Source organism: Chlorocebus sabaeus, chromosome 11 (assembly GCF_047675955.1).
Source record: "Chlorocebus sabaeus isolate Y175 chromosome 11, mChlSab1.0.hap1, whole genome shotgun sequence".
Classification (NCBI taxonomy): Eukaryota; Metazoa; Chordata; class Mammalia; order Primates; family Cercopithecidae; genus Chlorocebus; species Chlorocebus sabaeus.
The window spans coordinates 27,346,840-27,359,103 of record NC_132914.1 but is presented as its reverse complement, the minus strand read 5'-3'; the positions used below and the strand labels follow the sequence as shown (position 1 = coordinate 27,359,103).

Here is a 12,264-nt window from a genome sequence, read left to right as displayed (position 1 = left end):
GCTGACAGTATTGTAAATTTATTATTTTAGAGGATCAGCCTAGCAAGCAGTATAAAACTGTCTGCATACCCTCATCTGTTGATTCCTCTTTTGGTGAAATATGCCAAAAAAATCTGAAAGTAAATACAGTAATTTTGCACAATTCTTTATAATAGCAAAAAAAAAAAAAAAAAAAAACAAAAAAAAAAAAAAACACACACATCATAAAAGATGAGCAAGAAGGAAATAACTAAGAAGATAAGAAAATGATTTGTAATATTGCTAATGTGTACCTCAACTCATTCCAAAAATGGATTAAAGCATGATGGTGCATTAGAATGATGGAATAAATATAGCCTTTTAAAATAAGTATTTAGATAATGGCAGTACATGAAAGTGTTTTATAGGAAAGAATGTTATGTGAATAATATGTGCAAATGGATTAAAACTTTTAAACTGTATGTATTACACATAAAAATATAATTTGATATGATGTAATTTTATTTGAGCCATGTCCAATCTTTATTGTAAAGAGAAAATAAATAAAAATAAAAGAAAATAAGGAGATGTTCATATGTATGAGGTTCTTTTTCCTGAAAAATTTTAAAAGATTTTCTTAAGTGCTTCCTACATTTCTTGGCTGTCCATGATATTATAAGATGCAAGGTGAAATGTTGTCATTCATAGGGGACAGAAAAAACATCCTGAAAAATTATTTGAATTTCTTGTTTAAATGAACTGAGTAATAGGTTCCACGTAGCTTTGTAAAACACAGACTTTTCGTACCCAGGATTTTGAAAAAAGTCTTGATCCAGAAATAGATTATTTTTATTAATCCACTGACTAAAAAGCAAATTTCTGGATGGCTTTTTGGCAAGTGTCCAGTTGCAGAAAATGCAGTGTGGTATACTCTAATGACTCTAGAGAGCCCCACATAATTCCTTGAAATGTCGCTGAATGAGGGAGGTCTTTTGTTTTGGTTGTGATGGAATTGGTCTGCTACGTCTTCAACTTTATTATATTTTTAACCTATGTGTCAGAAAGTTTCACTGTAAAGCAAGTGTTAGGAAGATGCTAAAAGAAGTAAATCCTAATTCTTATCCATCATAGGAAGATCAATTTTATATTAGATCTGGGACCATGTAAATTAAATTAAATTTTAATCCTAGGTTAGATGTTCCAGGAATATAGCCCAACCTAAAGTTAACCTAAAACAAAATAAGAGTCCTTTATCCCTCTTTCATTTAAAAATTTACTAAATTATTCATTCATTTCACAAACGTTTGTTGAACATCTTGTGTGTGCCAGGCACTAAGTTATATGCTAGAACAATAACTAGAAGATTACATAATTTGATGTAATTTATTTCCGTTAATTGCACTGTGCCTGCAATTACCCTATGAAATTAGATACACTAAAAATCTTTAAAAACAAAGTCAGGTAGGGGTCAATTAATAGATGAGGAAAAAGCAAACTGCTCAGATGGGAGGTGGCTTCGACGCAAAATAAACCCTGTTCTCTTTCTCCCACCTCCATTTGGCAAATGCTGGCATTAGTGTTCTGAGATCCCAAAACAAACGCCCTGGGACACATGGTTTGAGAAGGGAAATTTTCTCTTTTATGAATTTGTGTGAAAGCCTTTTAAACAATATCAGATTAAGTGACATTGACTTATTCTTTTGGTTAAGCAACTTATTGAAAATTTTTAAAAATTACATAAAAATTTGGATGGTCTAAGAACGTCTGGAACATCTGGCCCCCATATTACCCACCACAATTTTGTGAAAATTTAAACTTTCTTTCTCTGCTGCAGTTTTTCACTCTTTTCTCACATTCTCTGCCCACCACTCCCACTTCTTTTTCTTTTTATCTCTATGTTTTTCTGTCTTTTCACCAGCCAACTTTTTTTCGTGTGTTTTTAATTAGGTGTCTTAGCTTTTGCAATTTGATCATGCTGACATCGAAATTTATAGCAAAATGCAAAATGACCAATTACTGCCTCATTTCATCAGATGTAAAGATCACAGCAGGAACCAGGGCTGCTCTTTTCTGGTCTTTCTCCAGCTTCAGCATTGTCTCTTTGGCTGAGTCCACTCTGAGAAGAATGCATGCAAACCTATACTTCCATGCTTCTCAGATAATCCATGGATAAAAACATTGACATTATTGGGAGGGTTTTGATTTATCTTCTCCTACCTATCTGTTTTCCTCTCCAGATGCTTTCTGTGTTTGTGTCCTGCAATTTGAGTGAGGGTTAGGAGTGAAAATGTCTGGAATTACTAACTACCATTAATCACCTTTCTTATACTTAGAATGACTGTTTCATCTTTGGTCACCTTACATTGAGTGGAAAAGTGTTCTCCAGCAAAGCCAAACTTGGAGGCTGAGGGAGAGGTTGGTGTACTAGAGAAGGGAGAAACAAATTAGGAAGAAGAGGCTGGGGGTCTGTGAAAGAATTCTGGTTTCAAGGCTGAAATGACAGGCTAACTTGATGGAGAAGCTACTGAAGAATGATACAGTTTTCATGATTTCAGGCTGAAATGCTTCTCTTCTAAGCAACTTTAAAAAACAGAAGAAATGTTATTGACAACTATTTCAGGTCGATTTTTAGGTGGTTCCAATACTGAGTTGTAGTTTAAAAATGTGATAAAACATACTGAGTTGTTTTGTTTTTCTCACCAGGTTTGCAACACAACTGCAGACAGGAAACATGCAGACATCTTTTTGGAAAAGTGTGTTACTGAGTCAATAATGAATATTGTGAGCGGCTTCTTTAATTCCCCCTTTTCAGACAATAGTACCAGCCTCCAGGTAAGTCAAAGAATTGCAAAACATTCTGTTGCAAAGAGTTTCTCTTATTTGAGTAGGGGAAATTTTTTCTGCTCAGGAAGTTATTTCCTATACTTGAGATGTTTATTCTTCTCTTATATTATTTACTATTATGCCTCTTTCTGAGTTTACCAAACTTTATTTTAAATAAAGAGACCTCATCTTTAAATTGAATTATTTTTCCCCTTTCTCTAAGCAGACTAAGAGCTTTCATATCTGTATGTTGTTTGCCAAGTGTTGAAATAACTGCACAGTTAATTCTTTAAATGATAGACATTTTGCCCCTGAAGTTATACTTATCCTAATAGAATTAACAAAGTTTTATATAATAAAACTTTTAATCCGAGTATTTATAATACTAAAAATTTGATCAATTAAACATCCTTAAAAGGAGGAAAAGCTAAATAAATTATGATATATCTGTAGGATGGTCTATTATATAGCAATTAAAAATCATGTTTTAAAGGAAAAATTGATGACCAAGAAAATAAACATGAAGTAATATTAGGCCACTGAATTCCATTATAGTATCATCCAAATTTGTTTGTGTAAAGACTATATAAACATACATATCAGGGAGTAAATGTCTTCAAATATTGATACTATATCTCTGTGTTGTAGGATTCTTGATGATTTACATTTCAATGGTCCACAGATATTCTACAGTGATTGTGTATTACTCTTCTAAAATATCATTTCAATTATACTTTCTTTAGGGAAAAATTTTAAACCATCAGATAGAACCACAGGAAATTGTTTCTGTAGTTCAAAATGGTTGTCTCCTCTACTTGCCCATCATATGAAACCAAAACAAACCAACCAACCCAGAAACACCTGCTTATTTGCACATGGGAGTAAACCATGGATTATAAAAAATATTCATGTCATTGGCTTCAGGAAATGGCATATTTTTCTGGTTTAGAATATAATTAAAATGAAAATAATCCATTTTCTATAGTGTGTAGCATGTTGCCTCTCCTGAAGAGAGTACCTAATGAATGTTTGATGAATGAGATATTTATTAGCTAGCACTGAAACTTGAAAGATTGTATTTTATGTTATTTTGGTGAACCTTGCTCATAATGCATAGACACTGCATCAGGGCTGTTAATGGTTTAGCATATCTTTTTGCCTACCTTCTTTCTGGTTTTAGACACATCAGCCAGTTTTTATTCAGCTACTGCAATCTGCCTTCAGAATTTACAATTGCACCTGGCCAAACCCGTCACAGAAAGCCTCGGTGGAATCCTGTATCAGAACTTTGGCTGAAGTGGGTAAGTCATGGTTTGAGTTTTACTTATTTTTACATTTCTGGAAGAAATTAGGTTTTTGGCTAATGGGCACCACAAGCAGCTTCCCAATTTACAACTCAATAAGAAAACAGGCATGTTTTCTGTGAAATTGAAGAGCAGCCATCAGCAAATGATTCCGAATGTTGCATATACTTTTTGGGAGGAGGACATAATCATTATATTAAAAATCTTAAATTTAATATTATTGCATATGGAACTTTAATATGGCTCAGTCAGACTTTACAGAATTTTAGTTAATCATTACCTCAGATTTCATTATGGAATTGTCTTGTCTATTAAGTGACCTGACTTAGTAATACCTTCATATGACATAGGACTTTTTGAGGGTCTTGTAGTTTTCCAATTTTGTTTGAAGTCCATCAGTATTTATTGAGGGCCTATTATATATAGAAGGCTTCAGAAATTACAAATGAAATTGAAGGCAAGGGAATTACAGCTAAAGGGAGGTAAGCAGAGAGAGAGAGAGAGAGAGAGAAAGTGAATAAGTTAATTAGGGTCATTCCCCCAATGGTGGAGGGGAGAGGAGAAGAAATGCACACTTGGCTGTACTGAACAAAAAAAGGAAGAGCTTGATCATCCTCTCAACTAATGGTAGCTCTGCAGGCATTGGGAACGACAGCTTATAGCATATTTCATTATCAGTCATCATCACTGTTAACATTTATTGAGTACTTATCATGTGCAATGCCAGCAATTTATATGCATTATCTCACTTAGCATTTAGTCCTTAGATAGGTAAATTATTTACATTTTATAGTTAAGAAAACAGAGAGTTTTATAGGTTATGTAATTTGGCCAGGGTTATAGCATACCTCAACAAATATGTGAGAAATGAATAAATGACTTAATTAATGAATGACTATTTAAAATGTTTTTATTCATTTCTTTCTGTTTGCAGTTTGACCTAGGTTCTTTTATATTAACAAAATTTAGTGACAGCCCCAATTTTAATTTCAATACATTGAAAGGCAGTTATAACCCAAGAGGATCAATTGAAAATTAGTAGAACTAATAGACTAATAATACAGTTGACTTAGGTAATTAATTATAAATGAGTATTATACTTAATAGACTTCCTGTATACCACAAAAGAGAACATAATGTGAAAAGGACATCATTATCAATAGCAACAAAAACATTAAACATCTAAGAATAAACTTAATATAAGAGAATAAAATTTTACTATATTAAAGGATATAAAAGATTTTAATAAATAGAGAAACAAATAATTTCTTGATTGGAAAATTCAATGGATAAAGATGCTAGTTCTCCTCAAATAAACTAATAACTTTAATGTTTCCACACCTGGAACCATTCTTTGCACATACCCTCCTCACCTCAGAGCCCACATGAGCTGGGATGCCCCTTGGTGGGCCACACCCCACAAGGATGCTGTCCTTTTGCAGTTTGGCCTCTGCTACCCTCCTATGGAGGGACGTTGTCTTCATCTCCGGTCTTAGTCTGTTTTGTGCTTACTGTGTTTTGTGCTGCTATAACAGAGTGCCTGAGACTGAGCAATTTATCAAGAATAGAGATTTATTTCTTACAGTTCTGGAGGCTGGGAAGTCCAGAATGGAGAGGCTTGCGTCTGGTGAGGGCCTTCTTGCTGCATCGTCCCATGGGGAAGGCAGAAGGTGGAAAGCAAGAGAGGAAAAGAGAGAGAGAGAGTAAAAGGAAGGGGGTTAAACTCACATTTTTATTAGAAACCCACCCCTGGGATAATTAACCCACTCATAACAGCATCAATTCATTCACAAGGGCTCTTCCCTCTTTAAAAGTCCCACCTCTCACCTCTGTTGTATTGAGGATTAAGTTTCTAACACACGAACTTCGAGGGACACAATCAAAACATAGCACCTCCCTTGGGCTGGTGCTAGGTCAGGCTGCTGCTCTGCAGGGGATCTTCTTCACCTGGCTTGGCCTCTACCTCTCTATCCTGGGCCACTCCTTTGCATGGATACACTCCTTGCCTGTAACCAGGCTGCTCCTTGCATGGACACCCTCCTCACCCCACTTGAGTACTGATTCTCTGCAGGCAGTCCTGCTACATAGACCTTCCACTCCCTTTTGGGCCTCCACATTCTGGAGTGCCATGGCTCCTTTGCACATCTTACCCAGCATGGATACTTTCTGTGCTGCACTCCTCCTAAAGATTTTAGAACTGAATGGTGTGGGAGGGGAAATGACGAGGTACAAGAAGAGGAAGAGGTCACAATTGTATCGTATCAAGAATAAAGAAGGACACACAAAAGTAAAGAAGGAGAAATAAAGAAAGAGAACCTAATTTTTATTTTAAAAGGATACACAGAGGAAAGTGTTCAGAGAGATAAATAAAATTTTAACATTGATTATCTCTGAGTGGTGCATGAATGATGTGTGGATCTGGTTTCTTCTTCACACTTTTATGTAATTTCTGATATTACTTTCAAGTTATAATGAAACAGCAGTAAATGCATTTTTATTTGGGTGAAATCAGTTAGGAAACACATTAACCATTAAAAGATAAAATCCAAAGGAAAAGCAAAAAAACATGATGGTGTTAATTTTTACATAGGAATACACTGTCTTAGCTGCTAAGTATTTTTCTGTATTTCACATATTAAGGCAGTCTCTCCTCTTTTTCCTTCTTTCTCTCTCCTCACTCCTCTTGTTCCTTCTCCTCCACTCCTCAAATTTAGCAAACGTAAGGCGGGGAAATGCCAGTTGGCCCTACACCGGGCATAGCGGGCATGTTGTTGATCATATGTATACATTGAGAGAAAAAACTTGGAGCCACAAGTGAAATTCCATATTGTGACTGCTTTCTGAATTCTGACTTCAGTGATACGCATTGTGTAATCCAGTCAGTTCATGCATAGAATTGCAGATTTGGGGGCTTAATATAGTTACTGAAACTATATTAGTTTAAATACATCTTTTATTTCTAAGTAATAAGATTTCATTTCCTACCATTTCCGTAGTGGCCAAAACATTTTAATTTAAGAGGAAATTTTGGTTTCTTTTTGTATGCTATAAAGACATGTGTTATAAGTCTAAAAATAATTATATGGAAGTGTATAATCCAGATACGTGAAGAGTGAGGTTTCCGTGTCAATCTCAGTTTCCTCTTGGTGAGAAGGCGTGCCTTCTTCATTTTCCTTGTTGGTCCCTTCCATCTGAACAGTTAAAGCTCTGGAAATTCTGTCCCCAGTCTCCCTCTGCATTTGTTCCTCCCCTCCCCTTCCCCCCATTGTGGCCTCATTAACCCTTCATTACTTTCTTCTTGGACCACTGCAAGAAATTAATATTATCTCCTTCTGTCTTCCCTTATTTAAATAAGCCTGATACCAGAGTAGTCTTTCTGAAGTGAAATTATTTCTTTTGGTTTAAAAAAATCAACACTACGTCCCCAACCTTCAGCAGCATCCCTTTACCTAGCACTCTAAGGCTAGATTCCTCACTGTTACATCTAGGATGCCCCCACATGGCTCACACTAGCTTTCTCCAGTTCCCACCACTGCCACTCCTCAACATCTTTCCCATTACTCAACTTGTTTTTCTGTTCAAATTCTTCCATAACCATCCTTGGCTCCTACATCCAAATCTGAACTCTCCCCCATTGGTCCACGTATGCCTTCCTTAGAGTCTGTGATATGGTTTAGGTATTTGTCCCCTCCAAATCTCATGTGGAAATGGGATTCCGATGTTGGAGGTGGGGTCTGGTGGGAGGTGACTAGATCATGGGGGCAGATCTCTAATGAATGGTTTAGTGCCATCCCCTTGGTGATAAGTGAGTTCTTACTTGGTGAGTTCCTGTGAGATCTAGTTGTTTATAAGTTTGGGACTTGCCCCCACTCTTTGCTCCTGCCATTGCCATGTGACCCCGTCTGCTCTCCCTGTGCCTTCCACCAAGGGTGGAAGCTTCCTGAGGCCTCACCAGAAGCCGGACAGGTGCAGAGGCCATGCTTGTGTGGCCCGCAGAATGATGAGCCAGTTAAAACTCTTTTCTTTATCAATTATCCAGCACCTGGTATTTCTTTTTAGCAATACAAGAACAGCCTGATACAGTCTCATTTCATTCTAACTTACATCATCACAGGCACTCTTCTTGTCTCCCATATTAGATTTTGATGGGCAACTATAAAGTAGCTGTCAAAAAGAAATTAATAGAAAGTTGTTACCTAGGATGAAGGTGAAAAGCAGATTCTGCTTAATGATGATTAGACTGTATGCTTTTTGGTTGTTGTTAGATGCTGGTCATAGAAACAGAGAACCAAAGTTGAACACATTCAGAAGTGAACCCTCACAGTCATCAAGGGATCTAAAATCACCTCACTTTAGTGTTTGAAAACATTTGAAATATTTAAACAAAGAAATGAAATCTGAGGAGGAACACAATAATTATTTTTAAACTTTTGAAGGTTAGAATGGGCTGTTTTTTTTTAACAGGTTCCCAAAGACAGAATTATAGCTCATATATGGCAGCTGCAAGAGGCAGATTTCTGTGCTACTTGAAAAATAACTCTTTTGCAGTTAGTACTCTTTCAAAACCTTAGGTGTCACAATGGATTCTTCCCTTTTGTTCACTCTCATTAAACACAGCAGCAAATTCTGTCAGACTCATTTCCAGAATCTCTCTTTTTCCTTCTTTTGTGTCACCCTTGTCCAAATCCACCATCATCGGACATGGATGACAGAAGAGTGTCCTTACTAAATGTGCCACTGCAATCCATTGCGTGTACAGTTGTTAGAGGATCTTAACATGTAAACCAGAGCGTGTCACTCATCCACTGACAACTCCCCATTGCACTTACAAAAGCCCTTCCTCATCTGAGCTGCGTCTAGTCCGATCTTTTCCCATCACCCTCCATCTCCTCCAACTCTGCTCCAACCACACTGACCTTCTTTCCGAATCTCTTATCTGCTTCAGGCATTTCCTCACCTAAGGACATTTGCATATGCCATTCCCTCTGTTTGGATCCTCTTCCTGGAGATTGTCACTTGCTGGTTTCTTCCCATCAGTCAGATCTCAGCTCAAAATATAAGTGCTTGGTGAAGTATTCCTGAACACTTGCCCCCCCATGCAGTGTCTCAGCTTCTTCCTGCTCCTTATCATCTTAGACCATTTCATTTTCCTCTTAGCTCTTGTCCCTATTTGAAAGCAGCTTGTTTGTTTATTTATTGCTTCGTTGTTGTCTGCACCACCCCTCTTTAGAATGTAAGCTGTAAAAAGAGGGACTTTCCTTTCTTCACCACTGGAGCCTGAAAGTGTTTGTTCTTGACTAAGCAGATTAGTAAGTGTTTGTTGACTGACAGTAATCCATAGGCTAGGTGTTTCACAGATAGTGAAAGGTTAAGTAACTTGTCCAATTAATAAGTATTTGAGTTGGGTTTGAAATCCAAGTTTCAACCAGGGACAATAGCTCATGCCTACAATCCCAGCACTTTGGGAGACCAAAGTGGGAGGATGGTTTGAGGCCAGGAGTTTGAGACCAGCCTGGGTAACATAGTGAGACCCTGTCTCCACAAAACAAAAACAAAAACAAAAACAAAATTAGCTGGGCATGGTGGTGCACACCTGTAGTCCTAGCTACTTAGGAGCTTAAGTGGGAGATCTTTTCTGACCAGGAGTTCGCGGCTTCGGTGAGCTATGTTCCCACCACTACACTCCAGTCTGGGTGACAGAGCCAGACCCTGTTTCTAAAATAAATAAATAAATACATGAAATCCAGGTTTCTTTGAGTATGAAGTTTATGCTTTATCATGTTGCCCTGAAAGTCCTATCTTAGGAAGTCCTAACATATAAACTAGAACGATGGACATTTGGCTTACTGGAGTCAAAAGACAAAATTACAACAAATTTAATTTGAAGATCTAATTGCCTTTTACCTGCCACTATTACCATGTCAACCCTGTTTCTACTACGCTCACTAATACTTTCAACATGAAACTAGAAATTTAGATTAAGTCAGACCAAGAACCTTGAAAGCCCTAAGTAAGGAAAACATACTTAATTTATGTTAACTAAAAGTAAGGACTGCAAGATCTTATCTTACATCAGTTGAACGCAAATCAATCACTTTAATTGAGCTAACTCCTTCCTAGATTTGTGGGATCCAACCCCATGAAAATTTAGCCATCAGCTAAATAGCCTAGTCAACTGGCTTCAGTCTACTTAACGATTCCATTCTAGAATAAAGCAGCACCTCAGTTGCTTTTTAGGCAGAAAAGGGCTGAAGAAAGTAGAAACATGGAACAAGAAGCAAATTGGCCTTTTCAAAGTTCCCTTCCTTAAAGGGTTAAAATATCATGCCAAACTAGGCCCCTTTCGATTGATTGCCATGCATCTCCTGTTTTCTTGGATAAGCGGCCCATTTCAGAGTTCTGTTTGATTATGTGACACTTAGCATGAATGACTCCATTCTGGCCTGGTCTGCTGGGGCCTAGTGCAGGAGGCTAGACCAAAACAATGGCCTCCCATAAACTTTGTTGGGTGGGGATCTGTCTGTCATTTTACAACTCAGGTGCAAAATTACTTTTGTGTTTCAGCAATTCTTTAAAAACACATAGAGGCACTAAAGTTTAGCAGAATTCAAATATGCAAGAATTTTTAATATTAAAGAGAACAAGGGATGTGCATATTTAAAATGCAACAAAGTCAAGAGAGTACTTTGTTTACAAGACAGATTTTCAGTGCATTTACAAGTTGGTAAACACATTGCTGTCAATGTAAAGATCAATTATAGTCGTATTTACATAACATTTTATGATTTGTAAATTGCTCTCAAGTACAGTAGCTCAACTCATCTAGCATCAAAAATACTTCGTTCTCTTTCTTATTTGTACATGGAATACAAAAGGTAGTAAAAATCAGCAAAAGCACTCTCTAAGTCAGTGTTTGCCTTGCTGAGAGCAGCAAGCATTTACTGAGTGTTGGAAAATCTAGTAAAATCCATGATGTGGACATAATTCTTAGCTCCATTTTATAGATGGGGAAATGACATTATCAGGGTTTAGCAGCTTTCTGAAGGTCACACAGGTAGGCAGGGCCTGAGCCAGGATCTGAATTCCTTCCGCACTGACACGCTACCTCTGCTATCACAAATCTCTGCTCTGCTGTCACAAATCAGTTTAAGCAGATGCATTACCTGTTTTATACCATTAAGATATGCATTATGGATCAAGGTGGTAATTTAAGCTATACATGAAACAAATATATAGAATTTTCAAATAAAGTAAAAAGAAGGTGAGGAGCTAGTGAACTGAGTTATAAGGGTTTTGGGGAAGCCCTTTATAGAAAAAGAATACTTCCTATCATCTATTGCTTTTTCTCCTTTCCCTGGATTGCTCCAGAAGTTTACTGTAACTTTATCTGTTGCCATTAATGTTTTGAGGCAATGATCCTTTGTGAGTTTACTATGTCATGTCAAATTTTTCTGATAAAACTTCAGAAGTTTTTAAAACTGAAACTGTGATCATTTGTGAATATATCATGTATATCGTGTCAGATTTTTCTGATAAAACGTTTTAAACTTTTAAAGGCTAAAGTGCTTTTGAATGTCTTTTTATATGTAGAAATTACTCATATTTACCTCCATTGCAACACTGTCTTCTAAGATGTAGGACTTGAAATTGATAAGATACAAGCTTTTAAGTGATCATAAATGCAACTTCCCCAGCAAAGTCATTACATGCAGGGGGGCTAACTGGAATGTAAGGGATAAACATCTTTATCATCCTCTGCCCTCAATGAGCTAAATTAAGGGTGATGGTGGGAGCAAGTAAGGATAGAGAACTCTGCAGTAAATGCACACCATGGTATTCACAGAGATTTGAGAAATGTTCAGGCCATTAAGGCTATGCGAATTTTTTTAATGCACTTGGTCAAATGCTGTTCCTCAGTTTATTCATTTATTTAAAGTAAAATAGCACATGGTAGAAATATAGACCTTTGAGAAAAAGCATCCAAGAATTACTTCCATATTATTGCACTTACAAAGGAATTTTGTTCCATGTGTTTCATAATCTTCAAATGATTTGGGGGGATTAATGCTGGGTACTTTGTTGGCAACATAATCTATTTTCCAAGTGGAAATTCCGTAAAATATCTTTTACAAATGGTTTGAATAATAAACATCAATTTTCAAGCCAACTGGTCTCGAAA

General features: G+C 36.7%; 1 protein-coding gene across 3 annotated transcripts in view; it reads left to right on the top strand.

Moving 5' to 3' along the window:
• ITPR2 (inositol 1,4,5-trisphosphate receptor type 2) overlaps positions 1-12,264 on the top strand; it is a 485,309-nt gene that overhangs the window by 238,136 nt on the left and 234,909 nt on the right. For all 3 annotated transcript variants that reach the window (XM_007967992.3, XM_073020570.1, XM_007967993.3), the window contains exons 33-34: positions 2,662-2,790; positions 3,962-4,082. In XM_007967992.3, coding sequence (XP_007966183.2) covers positions 2,662-2,790; positions 3,962-4,082 — 250 coding nt within the window. The remainder of the gene's footprint in view (positions 1-2,661; positions 2,791-3,961; positions 4,083-12,264) is intronic.